General features: G+C 43.8%; 1 protein-coding gene across 6 annotated transcripts in view; it reads right to left on the bottom strand.

Moving 5' to 3' along the window:
* AMPH (amphiphysin) overlaps positions 1 to 27,763 on the bottom strand; it is a 360,005-nt gene that overhangs the window by 209,762 nt on the left and 122,480 nt on the right. For all 6 annotated transcript variants that reach the window (XM_075315119.1, XM_075315120.1, XM_075315115.1 and 3 more), the window contains exon 2: positions 13,694 to 13,774. In XM_075315119.1, coding sequence (XP_075171234.1) covers positions 13,694 to 13,774 — 81 coding nt within the window. The remainder of the gene's footprint in view (positions 1 to 13,693; positions 13,775 to 27,763) is intronic.

The following is a 27,763-nucleotide window of genomic DNA, read 5'->3' as shown; positions in this document are numbered from 1 at the left end:
TTCAGTCTCTCAAGAAATTCCTTGAGAAAAATCCTTTTTCTAGTGCGCACAGGGCCTAAGTGATTTATTATCAGCTCTGTGAGTCTAAAGGCCCCGTTACACGCAACGACGGATCTAACGATATATCGCCGGGGTCACGGATTCCGTGACGCACATCCAGCATCGTTAGCGACGTTGTTGCGTGTGACAGCAAGGAACGACCGTTAATGATGGAAAATACTCACCTTATCATCCATCGTTGACACGTCGTTCCATTTAAAAAATCGTTGATTGTTGAGCATGCAGGTTGTTCGTCGTTCCCGAGGCAGCACACATTGCTATGTGTGACACCTTGGGAACGACGAACTGCAGCTTACCTGCGGCCGCCGGGCAATGCGGAAGGAAGGAGATGGGCGGGATGTTACGTCCCGCTCATCTCCGCCCCTCTGCTTCTATTGGGCGGTCGCTTAGTGATGCCGCTGTGACGTCGCACGAACCGCCACCTTAGAAAGGAGGCGGTTCGCCGGTAACAGCGATGTCGCTAGGCAGGTAAGTACGTGTGACGGCTCCAAACGATTTTGTGAGCCACGGGCAGCGATTTGCCCGTGACGCACAAACGACGGGGGAGGGTGCTTTCACCAGCGATATCGCTAGCGATATCGCTGCGTGTAACACCCCCTTTAATCTAATATCGTTTGCTGATCACTAATTACATGACCAGTCTAGAATGCAGTTTATGATTCTCCTTTTTTTCCAAGTGGCCTCAGCAGAATAATTACATTTCTCCTTGACTGAATACATTGATACTGATGTGTAAGAATTAGTTTATGCATTATTATGGGTATTATTGTATTTAACAAATTTAGATATATAATTTTCCAGCTTTTGTAATTTTTTTTCTCTGCAGAATTCATAGCATATCCATTATTTTCACAAAGAAAAGCCCCTGATTATCTCCTTACCGCGGCTAATTTACATGTGCATTCCTTGGCACATTCACTGCAGAAATCCAAGTTCAAATGGAACCTGTCGGAATCTTTAGGGTCATCAAACTAATTTCATTGCTGGGTAGGGTAGTAGAAGTCAGGTTCAAACATAGCTTTATGGTAGCAAACTGTTTTTGTCATCGCTGAGAAAATCAATCTTTATGTAAATGAGGATGCAAGTGCACAGAGAAGGTGCCAATTCCTGGCTTGTGTGATGATCCTCCACATTATTCCCTGTCAAAGGCAGAGCAGCAGAGATGAGATTCAAGCAGATGGGAGTGGCGCTAAGCGGGTAATAAGACAGAATATTGATGTGATAGCCGCACTCTGGGCACATCCAACATCATTTACATATATATTCAATATTGAGTTTCAGGATGGAATATTTGATCTTGTCTTTTACCAATAGTGTACTTTAGCACCTAAACAAACAGTGGAATCCTGAGTATAATTTAGCAATGGTGGAATGCTGGAAAATTCTATATAGATGACGGATAACAATACAACGCTACAATATGCCATTCTATTATTCAATCAAACTATTCTGCACTTAAGACCTTTCCAATGAAATTACAAGGGTTAGCTCATTTCTCAATTAATAGTTTTAGTAGAAAGAGAAGGAAAGAAGATAAACAATCATAGTTAGCTAATTATCAATTGAAAAAAAGAATTTAACACAGCTAATTGTATTAAACAGTAATTGCAGATATTTATCATCAAGTTCCACAACACGATACACAGATTTTCTATTCAGGCATAACCCATTCCAGCTGACATTGCAATTACGTGAGGTTAAAGTCATGAAAACATTGCTTTAATCTCTGACAAATGAGCATTGCGGATATAGCAATTAATATGCATTTCTGTGCAGAAAAATTACATTGCTGAAGTAGCACATGGAATAATTGTAGCCCAGCTACATCTGAAGCCTACTGGTATAACAGCATGAGGGAATCCATGTTTGATTGAAATGCTATACACATCAGTGATTAACTTCTTCTAGAATACCATTTAGAAAACTGCTGTCTTATCAGAAATGTAATGTTCTTGCTGACATTGACATATGCCTCATTATTATTGTTGTTGCATGTAACACCGAATTGCATGATCTATGAATTAAATTAATAGAAGCTCATTAGTCTTCACTCTGGAGCTATTGTAGAAAAGCCAATAATAAGTGATTAAAACACTATCAGTGAATCTACAGAGATACTACATCTAACAAAGCTTTCCTACAGATGTAGAGGAGTAAATAAAGAATAAATAAAGAATCGAGTACCTTTAAATATATGTCGAGGTGTGTAACAGAAGTGAAATGGTCACAGAATTTTTCAACAAACTTTGCATAATTCTATACTCCAAGTAAATGTAAAAAATATTGTAATATCTTTTATTAAAGAAATATACATCTGTCTCCACTTATGAGCCACTTCTCCTCTCCCCTATCTCTTGAATTCATCACTCTGAAATCTGACTGGATGAAACTAAGATGAGTGGTTAGCTCACCGAAGGATCAGATGGATGCTGACGATTGAAGGTTACAGGGTGGGGATGGTGAAGATGAGAGGAACAGAGAGGAACACCCTCTGCCTCTACCTCCTATATCAATAGTCTGAGCAAAACAAAGTAAAATCAATGCGAAAAAGTTACCTTCTTTTTCATTTTTATTGCATACAGTAAATCAATAGCACACATGAAAATAAGCAACTTTTTAATATAGCCTATCAGCGGAATCTGCTTCTTCCTCCTCTCGGACCGATTAGACATTCTCAACATTCTCAAGTCACTGGTAAAATCTGTATTCACTGAATATAGAATGTTACATTACTGAGATAGGAGATGGCAATTTAATAAGATTCTATGCAAACAGGAGGGGGAGAAGGAGAGAGGAGCTCTGCTCTAGCTCCTCCCTCAGCCTCTAGCTCCTCCCTCTGCATCTATCTCCTTTCTCTGTCTCCTCCGTTGACTATGTACATACTCTGCCTCTAGTTCCTCCCTCTGCCTCTATCTACACCCTCTGCCTCTAGCTCTTTCATGTCTCCTCCATCTTCCTCTATCTCCACCCTCTGCTTCCAGCACCTTCCTCTGTTTCTATCGCCACCCTCTGCCTCTAGCTCCTTCCTCTGTCTCTAGTTCTTCCCTCTGCCTCTAGCTCCACTCTCTGCCTTTAGCTCCTTCTAATGCATCTATCTCCACCCTCTGTCTCTAGCGTCTTCATGTCTTTAGCTCCTCCCTCTGCCTCTATCTCCCCCCTCTGCCTCAAGCTTCTTTCTCTGTCTCTAGCTCCACCCTCTGCCTCTAGCTCCTTCCTCTGTCTGTATCTCCACCCTCTGCCTCTAGCTCCTTTCTCTGTCTCTAGTTCTTCCCTCTGCCTCTATCTCCCCTCTCTGCCTTTAGCTCCTTCTTCTGCCTCTATCTCCACCCTCTGCCTCTAGCACCTTCCTGTCTTTAGCTCCGCCCTCTGTCTCTATCTCCACCCTCTGCCTTTAGCTCTTTCCTCTGTCTCTAGCTCCACCCTGTGCCTCTAGCTCCTCCGTCTGCCTCTAGCTCCTTTCTCTGTCTCTAATTAGTCCTTCTGCCTGTATCGCCACCCTCTGCCTCTAGCTCCTACCTGTCTTTAGCTCCTCTCTCTGCCTCTATCTCCACCCTCTGACTCAAGCTCCTTCCTCTATCTCTAGCTCCACCCTCTGCCTTTAGGTCTTTCTTGTCTCCTCTCTCTTCTACTATCTCCACCCTCTGCTTCTAGCTCCTCCCTCTGCCTCTAGCTCTTCTCTCTGCCTCTAGCTCCTTCCTCTGTTTCTATCTCCACCCTCTGCCTCTAGATCCTTTCTCTGTCTCTAGTTCTTCCCTCTGCCTCTATCTCCACTCTCTGCCTCTAGCTCCTTCTTCTGCCTCTATCTCCACCCTCTGCCTTTAGCATCTTCATGTCTTTAGCTCCTCCCTCTGCCTCTATCTCCCCCCTCTGCCTCAAGCTTCTTCCTCTGTCGCTAGCTCCACCCTCTGCCTCTAGCTCCTTTCTCTGTCTGTATCTCCACCCTCTGCCTCTAGCTCCTTTCTCTGTCTCTAGTTCTTCCCTCTGCCTCTATCTCCACTCTGCCTTTAGCTCCTCCCTCTGCCTTTATCTCCACCCTCTGCCTTTAGCTCTTTCCTCTGTCTCTAGCTCCACCCTCTGCCTCTAGCGCCTCCGTCTGCCTCTATCTCCTTTTTCTGTCTCTAGTTAGTCCTTCTGCCTGTATCGCCACCCTATGCCTCTAGCTCCTTCCTCTGTCTGTACCTCCACTCTCTGCCTCTAGCTCCTCCCTCTGTCTCTAGCTCCTTCCTGTCTCCTCTTTTCCTCTATCTCCACCCTCTGCCTCTAGCTCCTCCCTCTGCCTCTAAATCCTTCCTCTGTCTCTAGTTCCACCCTCTGCCTCTATCTCCACCCTCTGCCTCTATCTCCACCCTCTGCCTCCAGCTCCTTCCCCTGTCTCTACCTCCTCCTCTTCCTCTAGCTCCTCCCTTCTCTTCTCCCTAGAATCTCATCAGTAACAGTTGCCATTTCCTATCTCAGTAATGGGAAAATCTTCACTGAATACAGATTTCACCTCAGAATTGAGAATTTTGAGAATGAATGAGAAAGAAGCAGATTTCTCTGATGAGATATATTACAAAATTCCTTAATTTCATATGCACTATTGATTTATTAAATAAAAATTAAAATGACGGTTACACTTTAAGACACTCAGCCCAATTACTGCCGTGCCCCAGTATACAGTACCTAACAGAAGTTCTGTCGCTTGTCCATGTTATGTAAATAAAAGCTTATAACCTGACTTTAAATTCCTCCATTGGTTTTAAAAATTACTCTTTTGAAAGCGGAAACCCTCCCAAATTTAGTTTAGGTTATGAAAATAAACTTGTTGCAAAGCTGAAATATTGATCATTTAATGAACACAGAAAGGTCAGATTTTGTCAAGACAAAAGTTTTGTCTCCCACATAAAGTAATGTGAAATTCAAACAAATAATTAACTTCTAATACAAAGATATGACTTGAACAAACTGAATGTTTGGCATCCATGTGGCAGAAATGGAAAGTGATGCACATGGGCAGTGTTAATATGTGGGCATCATACTGTATGTTCTAGGGGGAGTGAAACTTGGAGACTCACTTGTAAAGAAGGATCTGGGTGTACTTGTAGATCACAGACTAAATAACAGAATGGCTCTATATGGAGAGAGAGCAGCACAGCAATATTAAGAATAATCAAAAAGGTGTTCCATGCTAGTGGAAGGTACAATGGTAAACATGAAAAAGATTAAGAATAGAAACGAGCACACTATATCTGAGAAAAAAATACAACATTTTATTGATAACAAAAAACACTCATTAATAACATTAAAACAAGTACTAAAATGGCCTCAGGAATGGAACACCCCCATAGCAGCTATTGCAATATACCAAAAACCAAATGAGGCTAACATACTGTGATAAGCCGGTATGGATGTAAGAAAGAGGATATACAATAACATGATAAAATCAGCAAAATAGTGCCGAGCCTGTATAAGACATGCTAATGAGCCCTAAAAAGGCAACAAGACCTAATGCAAGTACGACAAACATAGAATGAAGCCCTGTGGCAAGGACTATGGAAAACACAATGAAAAATACAAAGGCCTGAGCCTGATGAAGCCACCTGCGTGCAGCGATACGTGTGGGATTTTCATGTCCCGTTCTACATCTTACTGATCCTAGGTACTCACCAGGATTCTTATTTGCAGCTTATGTGGGTGTTTTGAATTTTTCATTGTGTTTTCCAAAAAAAAGTATGAATTTGGTATCACTTAACCATACAGACCTGAGGCTAAGGCCACCTAATCATTTATACCGCACGGTGAACAATGTAAAAAATAAATAAATAAAACCAATTCTTTAACTGCTCATGACCCCGCATGCACACACGGAGACATGTCCGTTTTTTCTCCAGCAGCATGGATGTTACACGGATCACACACTGATGTGATCCGTGTGACATCAGTGTGACACGTACCGGAGAAAACACGGGTCTTTTTAAAAAAAATATTTTCTATATTTACCTGTATCCAGCGATGCTGTCTTCGGCTCTGTTGCCACCCGCTCCTGACCCCCGCTCATTATACTCACTGAATATTCAGTGCCCTGTGGAGCTGGAAGCAGGACTTCAGTGGCGAGGAATGCATCCGCTGGGTGAGTTTGCAGCAGTGTGTGTGTGTGTGTGTGTGTCTGTGTGTGTAGTGAGAACCTGGAAGCCGGATCATCGCAGGGACAGCATCGGGGACTCATCACAGTTCCCAATGAATTCTGATGGACCCGTGAAGCTGTAGCGCGGGTGTCACGGGGGTCATCGGGATGTCATCAGAGTTCATTGGGAACTCCAATGACCTCCTGGTTGTCACTGTGCTTGCAGAATACTCACCTGTCCCCGCGATGCTGTTCTCTGTGGTTCTGTACCCAGCGCTGTCTCCACGATGCTCCGGCTTCCAAGTGCTGAGTGCGGTGAATAATCAATGAATATTATGAGCGGTGGTCAGGAGTGGGAGGCAGTACAGCCGAAGAAAACAGCGCTGGATACTGGTGAATATAGAAAATCTTTTTACTTCACAGACCCGTGTTTTCTCAGGTACTTGTCACACGTATGCAAACACGGATGTCACGCGTATGACACACGTATGACCATAGCCATGTGTGACGCCCTGACAAAATCAGGTTGTCACAGGAGACTGCATCCATCTTTCAGGTGCAGGACTCTCTCCTCCTTGTCCTACCAACACAACCCCACACACAGGTACAAACACCAGCCATAATGCCTAGTCACCCCCCGGACAATAGGGACACACCAGTGGACGGGGCCAGGCAGATGGTGACGCCCACCGAGGGGTCCTGATGTGTCAGGGGAGGGAACACGTCAGTCGAGTTGTGGAGAAAGTGTGTAGTAGACAGTGGAAGGGAGAGGAGTGAAGTGGTAGTCGGGGGTTGTAGCTCCCGGACTGCCTGAGCTGACTAGGTGGCAGACGGCAGAGCAGGGCCAAAGGCGACGGAGATTCGGTTGTGAGAGACCTTAAGTGGACCGGGGCAGGGTTGTAACTCGCCAGTGGAGGGGATACTATCCTGCTGCCCTGGTCTATCAGCCCTGGGTGCCCCATACCAAGGCAGCGGCGGTGCATCACCGCAACCCACGGGTGGCATCACTGACAAACTCTTCCCCTGTAAATACCCCCTCTTTATTAAGTTGTGGGCGACGGGCTGCTGCAAGAGTCCCGGATCTGGCTGCCACTCGAGGCACAGCCACGATCCCGGATCCGAGTGTCTCGAGTAGCTTCCCCTTGTCGTGGTCTGCGCCACCGCCAGCGACACATGCGTGTGACTTGTACCTGATTAAACACGGACGTCTGAAACCGGCCTAAGGGGCACTTTGCACACTACGACATCGCAAGCCGATGCTGCGATGCCGTGCGCGATAGTCCCCACCCCCGTCGCAGCTGCGATATCATAGCTAAACGTAGCGAACATTATCGCTACGGCAGCTTCACATGCACTCACCTGCCCTGCGATGTCGCTCTGGCCGGCGAACCGCCTCCTTATTAAGGGGGTGGGTCGTGCGGCGTCATAGCGACGTCACACGGCAGGCAGCCAATAGAAGCGGAGGGGCGAAGATGAGCGGGACGTAAACATCCCGCCCACCTCCTTCCTTCCGCATAGCCGGCGTGAGCTGCAGGACGCAGGTTGGAGATGTTCCTCGCTCCTGCGGTGTCACACACCGCGATGTGTGCTGCCGCAGGAACGAGGAACAACATCATAACATCGGTATTTCCCAATTAATGGAAATGACCGACGCTACACCAATGATACGATTACGACGCTTTTGCGCTCGTTAATCGTATCATAAAGGATTTACACACTACGATGTCGAGACGAGAGCGACGCCGGATGTGCGTCACTTTCTATTTGACCCCACTGACATCGCACCTGCGATGTCGTAGAGTGCAAAGGGCCCCTAAGGCTCAGCTCATATTTATCCTGCACTTTATGCTGAGCGCTTATACTGTAGTTATACTTAAAGTGCTTATACTTTGTGTAAATCTCTGAAAACAGGTAAAATTCCCAATGAAAAATTCACTGTAGTGACGCCGAACGTCCCTCCCACTCCAGGAAGTGGACGTTCGTCGCCCACAGCGAGGTCGTCCGGAAGGTAAGTACGTGTGATGGGGTTTAAACGAGTTTGTGCGCCACGGGCAACTAATTGCCCGTGACGCAAAAACGACGGGGGTGGGTACGATCGATCATGCTATCGCACAATCGGTCGTCTCGTGTAAAGCAGGCTTAACTCTGCTGCCTCATTAGTAAATTAATCTATTGAGAGTTTCATCTGAATCATGTATTTTGGAGATGTAAATGGAAACCCAGGTATAAGTGCTCAGCATAGTGCACAGGAAAAATGTGAACTGATCCAAATTGTTCTGTATCTCAAATTGCCACCAAATAGCCACAAAAACAGAAGTCCCCACTCAGGTCTGTCATCTGTTAATGGAAATATAGAGCTTTTCCACGTTACTGGTAGAAAAAAAGTCTCTGGAAAAGCGCTATGGCTCCTCAACTCAAGAAAAAAATCCAGCAAAATCGGAACTTTCAAATCCAAATCTACCCCTCTCTTCTAAGCCTCACAATATGTCTAAACCACAATTAAATTGAATCTGTCACAAGGTTTTTAATGCTTCATCTGAGAGCAGCATAATATAGAGATAGAGACCCTGATTCAAGCGATGTGTCACTTACTGAGCTGTTCGCTGTCATTTTGATAAAATCAATGTTTTCTCTGCTGCATATCTAGCAATTATACAGAGATTATGAATATTCTGGACTATCTGGCAGCACGCCAAGTAGTCCTCTGATGGTAATTTACTGGTGATTAAACAGTGGTTTTATCAAAACTACACTAAGCAGCTCAGTAAATGAAACCCTGCTGAAATCAGGGTCTCTTCTCCCATGATATGCTGCTCTCAAATTAGGTGGCAAAAACCTGGTGACAGATTCCCTTTAACGTCCACATGTTTGGCATTGTTGTAGTAAGGAGAGCCTACTTAATTTAATGGGTGCAGGTTTCCAGAAGCACAAGCTTGGCACAATGTACGGGCACTACAAAGTACTGGGCACAACAAGGGCTTATTTGCAATTTTTAATTCTACAGCATTCATTATGTTTGTCTCCATGGGTGTTATTTAAAAACTAAATTGTCACTACACCAGTAGATGAACTCCCAGAGGGGTTTATTCACCAAAATGTGGTCTCTTGAGAGTGTTTCTGCTGTTCTGGCACTTAGGTGCTCTGCAAATGGAGTCTGCAAACTATTCTAGGAAAATCTGTGCTCCAAAAATCAAATGCCGCTCCTTTCCACCCAAACCCTACGGTACAGCAAAACCGTACTGTACAGTCACATGTGAGGTATTGCCACATTCAGGAGAAATTGTGTCATATTATGAGACCTTTTTTACCTATTCCCCTTGTGAAAATTGGAAATTTTGGAAAAATTGGAAAGGTTAATACAATATTTTAGTTGTAAAAATTTAATTATTTTTTTTTCACCACCCAATAGTATAACATTTTCTGTTCAGTGTCAATATGCTAATTCCACCCTTAGATGAATGCATTGAGGGGTGCAGTTTGTAAAATGGGGTCTCTTGTGGGTGATTTCTGCTGTTCTGGCACCTCAGGGGCTCTGCCAATGTAACATGGCACCTGCAAACCAGTCCAACTAAATCTGAACATAAATATGGCGCTCTGTATTGTGCATAAAAGTAGTTTTTGACAACATATGGTGTATTGGCGTACTTAGAAGAAATTGCACAACAAATTGTATGGTCCATTATCTCCTGTTATCCTTGTGAAAATGAAACATTTTTGGTTTAAGCAACATTTTTCTGGTTAAAAATGTATTTTTTAATTTTCACAGCTAATTGTTATACAATTCTGTGAAGCATCTGGGGGGTCAAGGTGCTTACCAAACATCTAGATTATGTCCTTGACGTGTCTAGTTTCCAAAATGGGGTCATTGTAGGGGAGCTCCACTATTTAGGCACCTCAGGGGCTTTGCTAATGACATGATGTGATATGGCACCCGCAAACCAATCCAACTAAATCTGCAGTCAAATTTGGCACTCTTTCTATTCTTCACTTTTTACTGTGCCTCAAAAGTAGTTTTCGACCACATATTAGGTATCGGTGTACTCAGGACAAAGGGCATAACATATTGAGTGGTTCATTGTCTCCTGGTTAAAGCAATGTTTTTGTGCTTAATAAATGTATATTTTCATTTTCATATATTAACGTTATAAAATTCTGTGAAGCACCTGGTGGTTCAAGGTGATTTCCAAACATCTAGATACATTTCTTGAGGGTTCTAGTTTACAAAATGGGGTCACTTGTGGGGGAGCTCCACTGTTTAGGCATCTCAGGGGGTCTCCAAATGCAACATGGGATCCGCTAATTATTCAAGACAATTTTGCGCTCTAAAATCCAAATGGCGCTTCTTCCCTTCCGATCCCTGCCATATGCCCAAGCAGTAGATTTCCAGCACACATTGGATATCGCTGTACTCATACAAAAATTACACAAGACATTTTAAGGTGCATTTTCTTTTATTATCCTTGTGAAAATGCAAAACTTGGGGCTACAGTAACATTTTAGTAGGAAAAGGTAAAATTTTAATTATTTTCCTTCCACACTGCTTTAGATTCTGCGAAGCACCTAAAGGGTTAATGAACTTCTTGGATGTGGTTTTTAGCTCTTTGAGGGGGGGGCAGTTTTTAGAATGGTGTCACTTTTGATTATTTTCTGTCACCTAGGCATCTTAAAGTCACTCAAATTTTATGTGGTCCCCAAAGAAATGGTTTTTAAATTTTGTTAGAAAAATCAGAAATTGCTGATAAATTTTGAATACCTTCTAAGTTCTTTACAAAAAAAAAGATGTTTCAAAAATTGCGCTGGTGTAAAGTACACATGTGGGAAATGTTATTTAGTAAGTGTTTTGTGTGACATAACTCACTGGTTTAAGAGCATAAAAATTAAAAATTTGAAAATTGCCAAATTTTCAATATTTTCAAAAATAAAGGTAAAAAAAAGTTGTCCTAAATTTACCACTATCATGACTACAATGTCACGGAAAAAACAATCTCAGAATCACTGGGATCGTTGAAGCGTTCCAGAGATATTACATCATAAAGTGACACTTGTCAGAATGGAAAAAAATGGCCTGTTCATGATGGTAAAAAGAGGTTTGGGGATGAAGGGGTTAACTCTCTTTTTCAACCATATTAATTATATAAGTAGAGGAGCAGAGAGATGGACTGCTGCTTAATAGTGAGTGTTGTACCTCGGCCCAGAGCTGTATTCACATCTACACTTCTCAATAATGCTGTATAATGTAATCCATGCCGCCGCTACTTCTGGACATTTTCTGTATTTAGACAGGAGAACAGGAATCCCTCATATCTATTTGAACTGTGTAAACCAGACATCATACAGCTAGTCTCCATACACTAGCTCAGAAACAACTGAATATAAATTAGAGATAGAACTTGTAGAGGAGACAACTAGAGATAAATGCAGGATAAAATATATTGGCCTGAAATAGCGTAAAGGTACCATCACACTAAGCAACATCGCTAGCAACATCGCTGCTGAGGCACAACTTGCTAGCGATGTTGCTGTGTGTGACATCCAGCAACAACCTGGCCCCTGCTGTGAGGTCGTTGGTTGTTGCTGAATGTCCTGGACCATTTTTTAGTTGTTGCTCTCCTGCTGTGAAGCACACATCGCTGTGTGTGACAGCGACAGAGCAACAACTAAATGTGCAGTGAGCAGGGAGCCGGCGGATGCTGGTAACGAAGGTAAATATCGGGTAACCAAGGTAAGGGCTTCTTGGTTACCCGATGTTTACCGTGGTTACCGTGTCCGCAGAAGCCGGCTCCTGCTGCCTGCACACGTAGTAGAGTACACATCGGGTAATTAACCCGATGTGTACTGTGGCTAGGTGTGCAGGGAGCCAGCGCTAAGCGGTGTGCGCTGGTAACCAAGGTAAATATCGGGTTGGTTACCCGATATTTACCTTAGTTACCAAGCGCAGCATGCTTCCATGTGTAGCGACGCTCCAGCGATCCCTGCAGGTCAGGTTGCTGGTGGGATCGCTGGAGCGTTGCTTAGTGTGACATCTCACCAGCGACCTCCTAGCAAGTTACCAGCGATCCCTATCAGGTTGTATCGTTGTTGGGATCGCTGGTAAGTTGTTTAGTGTGACTGGGCCTTTACTCCATATGTAGACACACTACAACTTATCCTGAAATTTATCAGATATGACATGTGCGGTGTAAAGTTTATGAAAGTTATATTAGAAGAAACACTAGAGGTGCGAATGCAAAATGGGAAGGAATAGAAAATCATTACAGTTATAGTGTAACAAGAAGTAAATCATCTAAAATATATAACACAAGCTCACAGAGACAATGGTACAAATAGAAAAGAAGGGGACTCAGAGAAAATATCAAACTGAGTCGCTGTCAGGGGGTGCTAAGCTGGCCCTAAGACTGTGCTCACCCTGACCCTGGAGGTACCTATGATGGTAAGGAGGTCCAGGTCACCACCCTGGCCCTGTCTCCTGTCTGACCCTGTCCTAATATCTCTTCCTGGACAACCAACCCTGGGTAGGGCAGGAGACAAAGTAAAAAACTCCCAAAGACACAGACGAGGGGATAAGACTGATGCACTCACACCGCAAATAACCACAGAGGAGAGACAAAACGACACCGGAGGGAATAAACCAAAAGGGGTAAGAGTAATGCACACCAGGAAACTCTCAAAAAGAGCAAACAACAGCTGGTCACCAAACAGAGGAATGCCTCGGACGCTGGGATTTCACTACTGCAAGAAGAAACTATCTTTGGCGAGGGCACAGAAAACTCTCCAGATTTAAGTAGGAGGAGTACAGCTGTAAATGGTGAATAGCAAACCTAGTACACTGAGAAGCCAGCCCTTGCTCCAGGAGGCATTAACTTCTAAAGTGCCAGAAATAGAGATGAATAAAACAACAGACAGAACAGAGCTACTTACAGAAACCAGGTTGCTTGTTGGAAGTGTGTACAGAGTCCAAACAAGTAGTGATATGTAAACCTGGATCCGCACCGTGCATGACAGCCGCATTTATGGTTCCACTTTTGTTTTCATACCCATGCTCTTTGGGATATCCATGGTCTTTTGGAAGATTCTCCTCCCTAATTGCTATTTAGTAGCTACATGCTCTATACTCGTCAAACATACATGGTAACAAACTTTACAGTAGTTACAATCAGAGTTTGTAAGTGATTTCTAAGGCGGCCCATAAGCAAACTTCAGCTCTGGGCAGAGGCCTACTGCCACATCATGTTACTGTGCATTCCCTAAGAACTCAATGTGACAAGCTGTCAACTTATAAAAGTCTAAAAGCTACATCATGTAAAATCTCAGGAGAAGAATAGTGGTTAGCAGCTCCAACAAGTAGGAATAAATTATATAAAAAATACCACCATTTTCTACATTTAATAACGTTGTTTTTCGTTTTGTCTTTTTTGCTGTATTCTGCTCTGCTCTATTTAGAATAAAAATTGGGACAATGCTGACTGGTTGGTAGGATTGGATTGCATCTATCTGTATCTACTGATGCTTACAGTAAAATAGACATCTTACCTCTTGTCTTTTGAAGTTCTGCACATATTCCTCAAACTGCACATCTTTTGTTTCGTCTGCTTTTCCAAGCTTTTGAAGAACCTGAAAACAGAAGATCAAGAGAAGAAAAATTGTAAAACACAAGATGAAAAACTTGTAATCATCTGATATTACCTCTGGCAAAAAAAAAAATTAAATGTGTAAAAGATGAGAAAATATTTGTCTAGCTTAAAGGAAAGGTCCTACAAAGAATATGTATCTCTTAGGCCCCCTTCACACGTCAGTGATTCTGGTACGTATGTTGCAGTTTTTATATGTACCAGAATCATGAACATATGCAGACCCATTATAATCAATGTATCTCCACACACATCAGTGATTTCTCAGTGACCATGTTTCCGAGCGGCATACACGTGTGTCCATGTGTTCTACAGGGAGACAAGTCCGCTTTTGTCTGGCATCACTGGCCTACGGACCACCACACAGTGATGTGACCCATGTAACACGTACCAGAGAAAACACGTATCTTTGGAATAAAATGATTTTTTTTACTCACCTGTCTCCAGCGACGCTGTCTTCGGTGCTGCTGTCTCCTGATTCCAGGCCAACTCATTATACTCATGCATATGCACTCCACAGCCGACCTGGAAGTAACAGCAGCGGGTAGACAGAAGTGGCCGGAGACAGCAGACCCGGAGGCATCAGCACCACGAAGAGCAGGTGACCCGACCTCCGTGTGCTGTCACGGATAGTACACAGAGAACACACGTGTGTCAAAATCACGGCACACAGAGGGCCAAAGGCATCTTTAACAGTTCAGTGAAAAACGTGTGTGTTTTTGACTGATGTGTGAAAGAGGCCTTATACACCAGTTAGGTGATCAATGTCTGATTTCGCTCTATTTGTCAACCCCATAGACCTTAGGCTACAGTCATCTTCATATTCTTCACTGTCCTCGTGCTTGGTACTGCTGTTGTCATGATTTTTAGGGTCATGTTGGTCAGGCAACCAGCGATTAGTCATTTATTACCCATCCTGTAGATAAGTGATACATTTCCATTGTGGTCCAACCCTTTTAATAAGTTCTTACAGTGCCCACAAGAAAATTACCATACTGTTCATAGTGTACATAGCCATGTAAATTATGATAACCTTCCAACAAAATATATGGTTAATGAACTTCTATATGACTATTGAATAGAATTGTTCAATAATAAATATCAATGTGTGTTTACATCCGAATTCACATCTCCATCAAACATTCCATCAAACACTCTAAATAAAAAAGCCAGCATGCTGTACTATTTTGCCCAGTAATTTGACTAACAGAGCAGAAACCAAATGAGCCCCATTATTATCAATAGAGTTTGTAGGGTACTGTTTGGGGTCCATCATGTGCTTGATTTGGCATTTCCTAAATCAGAACAGTCATGAAGTGGTGATGCTAAAAATGTTTTAAAAGCAGAATCAATGTTTTGACCCTTCAGTTATCTGTTCAAATAGCAGGATGGCATAGGGGTGGCATCTTCCCTTATCTTTCAATTTCTGCAGGAAAAATAGAAAGTAGTTCGGGTCAGATGGGCGCATAATGATTTTCATCAATATTGTAATTTGTGTGACATCTGCGTGTCCATATCTTATGTCCATGTGACATCCGTGTGGCATCTGTTTTTACGCATCAACATTTTAAATTGTATATAATCAATTACAGTTTTCTAGAGTAATAAAGGTAATGTATCCAAAAAAATCAGAAGTACAGTGGCATGCAAAAGTTTTGCCAGCCCTGGTCAAAATTACTGTTATTGTGACCAGTTAAGCAAGTTGAAGAGGCAATGATCTATAAAGTTAAAGATGACACATCTCCTTTGTATTTTAGGCAAAAAAAAGTATATTATTCTTTTACAATTTTAAATTAGCAAAAAAGGACAATGCGTCAATGTAAAGGTTTGGACTCCCTGCATTGTTAGTACCTACGAGGGGCTGCTGATAAGTCTTTAGCTTTGTGATTTTTTTGTTTCTATGGTAACGAATGCTACATTACATGAAAACTTTATATGTCTAATATATGTGTTCAAAACTTTGTGTTTGTTGCTTATGGCAACAGTGTTCTACGCATGCGGGAAAACAAAATGGCGAAGTCTAATGCGATATTCACATCAACTGAGAGCAGAGGAATGATAAAATTCCTGTTTCTGCAAGGAAAGTCCGCAAAGGATATTCATGGTGATTTGTCGCAGACATTGGGGGATCAATGCCCTTCATATTTCACAGTTAAGAACTGGGTTGCAAATTTAAAACGGGCCACTTCAGCACCAGTGATGAGGAATGTCCTGGATGACCGAGAGTGGTTGTTGTTCCGGAGATCGTCGATGCTGTGCACAACCTCATACTGGAGAATCGATGAATTTCAGCTAAAGCAATAGCAGATGCAGCACCCTGAACCTGTCAGGGCACTACAAGGTACTGCATCCTGTCAAATATGCAGGGCCTACTCACAGGGACCTGGAAGACTAGTGCCAGTAACATCAAAACACATAAGTATCCCCAGATTCCCTCTCCCAATCATTGGTGACTGACTAGTTTGGGATCCAATGGATGGCCACCCAGGGGTGGAGCCGATCCAGTCGACTAGACAACAACCAGGGGGAGGAGTCAGACAGGAGTTCAGTCTGTAGTGATAGTTGTAAGAGACGGATGTGTCTGTAGACGGGGTCGAGTAGCAGTGACCTAGCTGGTGAAGGAGAGTGGTTGCCAGGGAGGGTACGACGAGGTACCCCTGGAACCATCGCACCAATGGGGCACAGGGCCCTAGGTCAGGCGAACGCTTCAGGCTACCTGACACATACCTGCACAGTGAGAGGACCATCCAAGACCTCACTGACCCAAGAATCCGGGGGCACAAGCAGTAATGAGAGAGCCAGGGACTGGAACAGAACAACGACCCTACAGGGTTCACACTGCCAGCCGTACGGACCAGAGACTGAACGACAAACAGGAGGGGACCCCTAGATGCTCCAAGCCACGGGGTTCCTCCACCCAGTGAGAGGTGGAGGGGAAAGAAGCCACCAGGTCACCACACTGCCACTGGGACTAAAGGGATCAGGGGTCGAAACCAGCGGTCCTCAGTAAACCAGCATTATCACCACTGTGAGTAAACACCAGTTGCACTGTATTCCCATCGTGTGGTCTCCATTCTTTCTACGCCGAACTCCATCATTCACCCCCTGGGACTCAGCCTTACTTGTGGAGGGCCCAACAGCCAAGCTGCCATCACCACCAGCCCCAGTGGCAATAGACTGTGCAGCAGTGCAACCCGCAAGTGGCGTCACGACATAAACTCTTCAATCTCCCCTGTATTCAAGAGACCCCAAGGGTCACAGAACCGGGCATCGGCCATCACACACCCGTGACAAAGTATCCCCGTACATATACAGCCCGGTACCGAGTACTCCATAGCCCTGTGGCGGGACATCATGGGGATTTCCCATGAACGTGTTTGTGTCATTATCCATGAACATTTGGACAAGAGGAAGCTATCTGCAAAGTGAGTCCCCAAATGTTTGACAACAGATCAGAGAAGCATGCAAGTGAAAACTTCCCGGTCTATTTGTCAGCATTTCTGGACTGATAAGAACTTCCTGGATCGACTGGTCACTCTGGATGAGACCTGGATTTATTTGTATGACCCTGAAAACAAGGAGCAATTAAAAGAGTGGCGGCACAGTGGTTCTCCTTGTCCAAACAAGTTCAGAGTTCAAAAATCAGTCACTAAGGTGATGGTGTATATGTTCTGGGATAAGGAGGGTGTGCTGCTAATGGACTACCTTCAAAAGGGTTCCACCATCAATGCAAGGAATTACATTGAACTTTTGGACCAATTGAAGGCAGCTCTGAAAGCCAAAAGGCGTGGCAAGCTGTCCAAAGGAATCTTGCTCCTGCAAGACAACGCCTCCGCTCACACTGCACAAGCGACCATGGCAAAACTGGCAAAGCTGGGCTCCTAACTAGTTGACCACCCACCTTATTCATCAGATTTAACTCCCTTCAACTATCATCTGTTTCCAAACTTGAAGAAACACCTCAAGGGTACTACATTTCACACAATTTCTGATGCCATGGCTGCTACGGATGCCTAGTTTGAGGCACAACTGAAATCCTTCTTTTTGCTAGGTTTACAGAACTTGAAATACCGATGTAAGAAGTGTGTTGACATCAGTGGAGAGTATGTGGAATAAATATAAAGTTTCATTATCCTATCTCGTTTCTTTCTGGGTAAAGCCAAAGACTTATCAGCAGCCCGTCATAGTCGCACCCCCTTTGGTAAGTATCACAGTTTGTAAACCCATTTCCAACCAACCAAGAGTCTTTCAATTCTTGTTTGAGGGATTTTCATCCATTTTTCCTTGGAAAGGTCTTCCAGTTTTGTGAGATTCTTGGGTCGTCTTGCTTACACTGCTCTTTTGAGGTCTAGCCACAGATTTTCAATGATGTTCGGATCAGGGGACTGTGAGGGCTATTGTAAAACCTTCAGCTTGCGCCTTTTGAGGTAATCTATTGTGAATTTTGATGTGTGTTTAGAATCATTATCCATTTAGAGAAGTCCTCCTCTTTTCAACTTCAGCTTTTATACAGATAATGTTATGTTTGCATCAAGAATTTGTTGAAATTTCATTGAATCCATTCTTCCCTCTACCTGTGAAATGTTCCCTGTGCCATTGGCTGCAACACAACCCCAAACCATGAAAGATCTAATCCCATACTTAATAGTTGGTGATATGTTCTTTTCCTGAAATTCTGTGCCCTTTTTGTCTCTACACATGTCTTTGATCAGTTCTATTTTAACCTCATCGGTCCAGAGGACTTGTTTCCAAAATGCATCAGGCTTGTTTAGATGTTATTTTGCATACTTCTGAAGCTAAATTTTATGGTGAGTATGCAAGAGAGGTTTTCTTCTGATGGCTCTTCTATGAATGTCATACATGTGCAGGTGTCTCTGAAAAGTAGAGCAATGTACCAGAACTCCAGAGTCTGCAAAATGTTCCTGAAGGTCTTTTGCAGTAAACAGGGGTTCTGATTTGACTCTCTAGCAATCCTAATAACCTCTCTCACAGAAATGTTGCTGTAAAATAGCTGAAGTTGAAAAGACAATGATAATGATCATAAACATGAGTCAAAAGACAAAATAGACTATCTCAAAAGGCGCAGTTTAAAGGTTTTACAATGACCATCACAGTCCCCTGATTTGAACATGATTGAAAATCTGTGGCTAGATCTCAAAAGAGCAGTGCATGCAAGAGTAGTGGAAGCTTTGTAAAGTATTTATTTTTCCATATATGACACTCACTGATGATGATAAGAACTGACAAATGGACTAAACACAGATGACACAGATCTAAAACACTGATGACACTTGAACAATTTTTTTTTAGAAGAAACCTTTATAGAGTATATACCTCAAATATGAAGAAGACAATTTACAAATATCTTCCTGGTTCTACAACTCAGTAGCATTCGCTTGTATGGAACAAGGGTGCTGTGGTCTTTAGATTAGGTAAACTTCCTTTTAGTAATGGATAACCAGTTTGTCCTTATACATGGGCATGCGGGCCCTTAGGGTCACATGATGTCATTATGTTGTAAACACAGAGGACTAGAGATGTGAAGATAGTGGTGGTGGTGGTGGTGAGGAAGTGAAATGAAACAGAATTATTAAAATGAACCTCAATAATATAGTTTATGAAAAAGAAATACGGGAGCTGTGTGCCATCTTTAATTAATTCTTGCATTGTCCGGTATTTTTTTCCCCTAATGGAATGACGTTCTACCGTACAGTTTACTTCATCATATTATATTAGCACAACTTGCTTGCTTTCAGTTTGCTTTATAATGTATACTGAAGATGTTAAATTCAATTAGCTTTTAACGAGATATTATGTCATTTAAATAGTGGGTATGTTAAATTAATGATGTCCTTCTACTGAGAGTTAGACACAACAAAACAGAAAATGTTCATTATAGTTTGACAAATTACATCATATGTAATTCCCTTAGGAAATTTTAGTTGTCTTTTATTGAATTTGTGTCTTGCATGAACACAATGTTTGGAGTCCTATGAAGTATTGAGAGGGGGAAGGGAACTGTACATCACAATAATAGATAGAAAAGAACTGAAGTGTGACTCACACCACAGGGAATTCCCTGCTACTGTCAATTCTTCAAACACTTCTGTGCAATAATACATATCCAGCAGACCTTAAAGTCTGGCCAGAAAGATCCAAACAGCCGTTTATAGGAATAATTATTCATATTTTACCTTTCAAAAGAAAATAATTCATAATTAAGGATATATGTGTGAGGACTACTTCATACCAGTGGTTGGTTGACTTCCTGTGCTCCCCAAGTAATTTTTAGACCCCTCCTGCACCTCACTCTTTCACCCCACTACAGCGTCATCCTCTTGCAAACACAATTTGTCAGTTAGCTCAGGATCCATCTCTCAAATTCACAGGTATAAGTTTATGCCATGACATCCACGTACAGCATTCACACGGACACCCATACCTGGTTGATGTCTTTTTTTTACAGCGCAATCTCCTTTCCTTTCCCTTTTCAATTCCTTAGTTCTTGCTTGTACATGTTGGTTGCCATTTATCTTTTTTTCCAGGCTCAGACTGGCCCACAGGGGGAAAGGAGAATCCCCAGGTGGGCCTCTCACTCCCGTACAAGCAGTAATTGGCCAATATTCTTGATTCACTATGTACAGAAAAAGGCAGCATCTCATCAATCATTTATTTTACAAACTACCCTGCTTTTTATTATATAAAATCATCTGTGAACTTATGACTGAGGATAATGCAATATTTGCATGTGACTGAACTGTGGGCCCCTAGAGTGAATGTTATTGGTGGGCCCTTGGCACCCCAGTGTGACTCAGGGCCTGCTATAATAAATATTCATGTACACATATTGCTACGGTGTTGAGTGCAAAGTGTCTTTTACCATTAGGCCCTGTGCACACACTGCATTTTTACCCGCATTTTGTTTTGCATCTTTGCTGCAGAAATTCCTTGGGAAAATGGTTGTAACGTTTCTGCAGACATTCCCCAGCAAAACCTATGGAAAAAAAATTAGCTGTGCGCACACTGCGTTTTTTTCTCAAGAATATTCTTTCTGCAGAATTTCTTGAGAAAAAGAATGAGCATGTCACTTCTTTTCTGCAGGTACCTGCGTTTTTTGCTATAGATAATGGTAAAAAAAGCAGGGACCAATCTGCGGAAAAAACGCATCAAAAACACATAAAAAACGCACAAAAACGTGGTAAAAATGCATGTGTTTTTCGGTGCGTTATTGGTACGTTTTTTGAACGCAAGTGCGCTAATCTTTTAGACTCCCAAGAAATTTCTTGAGAAAAATCCTTTTTCTAGTGCACACAGGGCCTTAGAGTTATAAGTCACAGGTAACAATGCCTCAGCAACAAAATTACCAGCCACCTAGCTCCTGCATTGCTCCAAGGCTTCAGCCTAGTCAACGTTATAAATAGTATGCTGCTCAAGTCATAACTCTTATTCTGGAAAACTGAAACATGTAAGTTTTGGGCACTTTTGCTTCAGAAATATGTCTAAGGCCTGAAACACACATCCGTTAAACACGTGCGTATTTGTCCCGTTTCCGTATGTACCGGAGACACGGACAAACATGTACCAATGTTAATCTATCATTGAGGTCACACGTGCGTGATTCCATAAGGTCCGTGTGTCCGTGATCTGTATGTGTTTCCGTTTTGCACGGAAGAATGTCCGTTTTCAGCACGGAACACGCACACACGGACCCCATGAAAGTCAATGGTTTGGTGCGCACAATAACGTAACACGGATGCATCTCTGTATGCTCCGTGTAAGTTTTGTGTTTTTTTGTAGTGATGTCGGTCATTCTTTCTTTTTCTGTCTATATCGGTCAATCTCCCTCAGTCTGTCGGTCGGTCTCTCTGTCTGTCTGTCTGTCTGTCGGTCAGTCTCTCTGTCTTTCTGTCCCTCTCTCACAGTCTGTCAGTTAGTCTCCCCCCTCTCTCATACTCACTGTTCACCGATCACCGGCGCTGCGCTGCACAGCTGTTCAATAAACTCTGGCGGCTTTTACTATTTTGAAAAAGCCGGCCGCTCGTTATTCAATCTCATATTCCCTGCTTTCCCCACCCACCAGCGCCTATGATTGGTTGCAGTGAGACACGCCCCCACGCTGAGTGACATCTGTCTCACTGCAACCAATCCCAGCCGCCGGTGGGCGGGTCTATACTGTGCAGTAAAAAAAATATATTAATAAATTTAAAAAAAACGACCTGCAGACCCCCCATTTTGATACCAGCCAGGGTAAAGTCATACGGCTGAAGGCTGGTATTCTCAGGATGGGGAGCTCCACGTTATGAGGAGCCCCCCAGCCTAACAATATCAGCCAGCAGCCGCCCGGAATTGCCGCATACAATAGATTAGATGCGACAGTTCTGGGACTCTACCCGGCTCTTCCCGATTTGCCCTGGTGCACTGGCAATCGGGGTAATAAGGAGTTATTGGCAGCCCATAGCTGCCAATAAGTCCTAGATTAATCATTGCAGGCGTCTATGAGACACCCCCAATGATTAATCTGTAAATTACAGTAAATAAACACACACAGTGAAAAAATCCTTTATTTGAAATAATAAACACTACAAAAAACCCGCGTTCACCAATTTATTATGCTCCAAATACCCATCCATGTTCGGCGTAATCCACGGAGGTCCAGCGACGCTTGCAGCTCTGCTACATGAAGGTGACAGGAGCTGCAGAAGAACACCGCCGCTCCTGACAGGCTCCACGCTGCAACTGAGGTGAGACGCGCAATCAGCTGAGCTGTCACTGAGGTAACTCGCGGCCACCGCTGGATCCTCCAACTGTGACAGCAAGTTGAAGATGAAGTCACAGGTGAGTTGTGGTCACGGGTGGAGGATCCAGCTAGCCGCGGGTAACCTGAGTGATGGCAGCGCTAATCGCGCTGCTCACTTCAGTCACTCAGAGGATTAGCGGTCACCGGTGAGTCCTTCACGGGTGACCGCTAATCAGGACGCGACACAGACAGAGCCGCGGTATGAGGATGAAGTCGGGTGAAGTTCACCCGAGTTCATTCTCAGCGTGCGTCGCTGTCTGCTGTCAGCCGACATGTAGCAACTACATTTTACATCACACATGGACATTTCACACGGACAACACACTCACACGTCAGTTAAGTTTCACACGCACACACGGACATTCCACACGCACACACGGCTAGCATACGCAGTTCACACAGATACCATACGGACCATAAAAACAGACACAAAAACGGGACACGGACCCGAAAAACGGACGTAACACACGTGCGTGTTTTTTCACGGATGTGTGTTTCAGGCCTAAGATTGTGTGAGAACACTGAGGTTTTTTGTTGCAGATTTGGTGCAGTTTATTGTGCAGTTTGTTGCTCAAATCTGCATGTCTATCCTTATGCCAAGAAAGTCAATGAGAATCGTGAAGTGCTTCTTTTTTCTTTGCAGTTTTGGGTGCAGAAAAAATAAGCAGCATGTTCATTGTTGGTGAGCTTTTTCCTGCATTTTTTAGCCCTCCCAGGTATTGATTTAACAACAAACACATATCAAAAAAGGCAGCAAAAATGAAGTTTTTTTGGAGTGTTTTTTTGGTGCAGATAATGTCCGCAGTGTGCGCACACACGGTATCGTAAGACACAATGCAACAATATGAGCCAGAAATGTTTCGAAATTCCAGGTGCAACCACATGGTAAATTAGGCCCACTGTTTTCACAATAGGTTTAAAGTGCTTTCATTTTTCTCTCCAGCATTAACAGCTTTAACAGTTGGAATTAAAGATCAGTTACATGTGTAACCCTAAGGCTAAGTTCACATTTCCGCTAAAATCTATCAGTCACAATCCGCTGCTCTTGTAAACAGCGGAATCCGTTTAGCGGATTCCGCTGCTCCCATAGACTTGTATGAGCAGCGGATTGTGACTGATGATGCTGCGTTGCACCCTCCGCCCGACTGATCAGTCGTGGAACGACTGACCGCCGGGCGGGAGGAACGCAGCATGTAACGTTTTTTGAGCAGCGAGATCCGTCGGATTTCGCTGCGCATGCTCTCTGGCTCCCTGCACACGTCATCAGCTTTGGTTGGTTACCCGATATTTACCCTGGTTACGGTGCAAGGAGCCAGCGCTAAGCGGTGTAGGCCCGTAACCAAGGTAAATATCGGGTAACCAAGGTAAACATCGGGTGCTTTGCTGTTACCCGATATTTAGGCTGGTTACGTGTGCAGGGAGGCCGACACCTCCCCGCTCGGCCCCGCCCCCTCCCGCACTCCGCACATGTATGTACACACACACACACACACCTGTCCCCAGCCATGCAGACAAGCACTGACACCCTCGTCTGGCCCCGCCCCCTGCTCGGCTCCGCCCCCTCCCGCACTTTGCATGTGCACACACACACATACATACATACATACATACATGCACATACACACACTCACTCACACATACACTCACCTGTCCCCAGCCATGCAGACCGCAGCACTTCTACTGACATCCTCAGCGCCTGGCCCCACCCCCCGCTCGACTCCGCCCCCTCCCGCACTCCGCACATGTATGTACACACACACCTGTCCCCAGCCATGCAGACAAGCACTGACACCCTCGTCTGGCCCCGCCCCCTGCTCGGCTCCGCCCCCTCCCGCACTTTGCATGTGCACACACACACATACATACATACATACATACATGCACATACACACACTTCCTCACTCACAGATACACTCACCTGTCCCCAGCCATGCAGACCGCAGCACTTCCACTGACATCCTCAGCGCCCGGCCCCGCCCCCCGCTCGGCTCCGCCCCCTCCCGCACTTTGCATGTGCACACACATACATACATACATACATACATACATACATGCACATACACACACTCACTCACTCACAGATACACTCACCTGTCCACAGCCATGCAGACCGCAGCACTTCCACTGACATCCTCAGCGCCTGGCCCCGCCCCCCGCTCGGCTCTGCCCCAGAACTCCGCCCCCCGCACACAACGGAATCCGACAAAGAATTCTGTTCTTTGTCATCCGTTGTACAGCGTTGAACAGCGCATCAGTCACATGCGTCAAGCGACGCATGTGACTGATACAAATCAACGGAAATGTGAACTTAGCCTAAGTGAGGTTTAAGCACTTGGATGATTCACTACCTCTACTGTAGCAGACCGTTGTATCTCATCTGAATGTCAATAATTGGCAGCTGTGTGATTGATTTACTCTCTAGTATTTTTGACCTTGGCTGACCTTACATAGTTACATAGTTACTTAGGTTGAAAAAAGACCTAGGTCGATTTAGATCAACCTTCCTCCACCACTTTTACATTTGGTCACTAAAGGGGGCTTTACACGCTATGACATCGCTAATGCGAACTCGTTGGGGTCACGGAATTGGTGACGCACATCCGGCCGCATTAGCGATGCCGTTGCGTGTGACACCTATGAGCGATTTTGCATCGTTGCAAAAACGTGCAAAATCGCTCATCGGTGACATGGGGGTCCATTCCCAAAAATCGTTACTGCAGCAGTAAAGAAGTTGTTCCTCGTTCCTGCGGCAGCACACATCGCTCCGTGTGACACCGCAGGAACGAGGAACCTCTCCTTACCTGCCTCCCGGCCGCTATGCGGAAGGAAGGAGGTGGGCGGGATGTTTCTTCCCGCTCATCTCCGCCCCTCCGCTTCTATTGGGTGGCGGTTCAGTGACGCAGCTGTGACGTCGCTATGACGCTGAATGAACCGCCCCCTTAGAAAGGAGGCGGATCGCTGGTCACAGCGACGTCGCCGGTCAGGTAAGTATATGTGACATGTCTGGGCGATGTTGTGCGGCACGGGCAGCGATTTGCCCGTGTCGCACAACAGATGGGGGCGGGTACCCATGCTATCGATATCGGTACCGATAACGCAGCGTGTAAAGCGGCCTTAAGTAATTTATAACCAACAACCTTGTGTGTACTAAGGAAATCATCCAGCCCTTTTTTAAAAGCTGTTATAGTGTCTGCCATTCCTACCTCTTGTGGTAGGGCATTCCACAGTCTGACTGCTCTAACTGTAAAGAACCCTTTCCTATTTGGCTGTCTGAATCGCTTTTCTTCCACTCGCAGTGAGTGCCCCCTGGTCCTTAGTATTGTCCTTGGAAGAAATAAGTCATGTGCCAGTCCCTTATATTGACCACACATATACTTATACATATAAATGAGATCTCCTCTGAGACATCTTTTTTCTAAGCTAAACATATCTAACTTTTTCAACCTGTCATCATATGGGAGGCCTGCCATTCCTTGTAGTAGTCTAGTTGCCCGCCTTTAAACTGACTCTAACTTCTGAATATCCTTTTTAAAATATGGAGCCTAAAACTGGATCCCATATTCCAGATGTGGCCTTACAAGTGATTTATAGAGGGGTAACAATACGTTGGGATCACGGGATCTAATCTCTCTTTTTATACACCCTAAAATCTTGTTTGCTTAAGCAGGTGCTGCTTGACATTGAGTGCTGCTGCTCAGCTTATTTGTAATGAGAATACCCAAGTCCTTCTTCTGTTCTGTAGTCCCGAGTTTACTTCCATTTAATGTATACGCAATTATAGGATTACTCCGTCCTAGGTGCATTTTTTACATTTATCAACATTAAATCTCATTTGCCAAGTATCTGCCCATTCTGACATCTTATCCAGATCTTTTTGTAATATTGTACTATCAAGGTCAAGTTTTTAATATCCTACATAGTTTGGTGTCATCAGCAAAGACTGACACTTTACTATCAATCCCATCCACAAGGTCATTAATAAAGAGATTAAAAAGAATCGGTCCTAGCACAGATCCCTGCGGCACCCCACTGCTGACTATAGCCCATTTAGAGAATGTACCATTAATGACTACTCTTTGTTTCCTATCTTTTAGCCAATTCCTTACATAGTTGCATATAGTTTCCCCTAGTCCTTGCTTCTGGAGCTTTAGTATTAGGCTATTATGTGGTACAGTATCAAATGCCTTTGCAAAGTCCAAATAAATCACATCGGCTGCATTACCAATATCCAGGTTTGCACTTACCCCCTCATAGAACTCCAACAGGTTGGTTAGACATGACTTATCTTTCATAAATCCATGCTGTCTGTCAGTTATTATATTATTTTCTGCAATATGTTTTTGCATGTCATCCCTTATAATGCCCTCAAACACTTTGCATACTACTGATGTCAGGCTTACTGGACGGTAGTTGCCTGGATCTACCCTCTTACCTTTCTTAAATATCGGTACCACATCAGCATTTCTCCAATCCTGAGGCACCAACCCTGTTACAAGCAAATCTAAAAAGAGGAGATACAGCGGTCTGTCGATTACAGAGCTCAATTCCCTCAATATTCGTGGATGAATGCCATCTGGCCCTGGGGATTTGTCAATGTTTAATTTACTCAGACATAGGCGTACTTCTTCTTGTGTTAAATTAATTATATCGGGTGGTGAACTTTGATTTTTCACTTGTTGAATGGTACAGTCAGTTCATTGGTGAACACAGATGAGAAATGCCTATTTAATATCTCAGTCTTTTGTTTGTCCTCTATAACTAACTTATTATAATTTAAGGGGCCAATACTATCCTTTGTTTTCCTTTTGGCATTAATGTATTTAAAAAAGATTTTGGGATTTATTTTAATGTCATTGGCGATTTTTGTTTCAGTAGCTAGTTTTGCTTGTTTGATTTCTTTTTTGCATTTCCAATTGACATCTTTATACTTCTGAAATGCTATTTCTGTATTCTCAGCCTTTAAGATTTTAAACGCCCGTTGTTTTTGTTTTATTAAGCTTTGTACAGTCTTATTTATCCATAGTGGTTTCTATTTATTCCTGGACATTTTATTATCAGAGGGTATACGTTTTTTACAGGACTCTAGCAGTATATCTTTAAACTTTCCCCATTTATGTTCAGTATCCCCAGTTACCATGACTTTGTCCCAATCTACACATTTAAGCTCTTCCCTTA

Source organism: Anomaloglossus baeobatrachus, chromosome 6 (assembly GCF_048569485.1).
Source record: "Anomaloglossus baeobatrachus isolate aAnoBae1 chromosome 6, aAnoBae1.hap1, whole genome shotgun sequence".
In the NCBI taxonomy this organism is placed as follows: Eukaryota; Metazoa; Chordata; class Amphibia; order Anura; family Aromobatidae; genus Anomaloglossus; species Anomaloglossus baeobatrachus.
The sequence above is the reverse complement of the archived record's forward strand: the minus strand, read 5'-3'. Positions and strand labels throughout refer to the sequence as shown.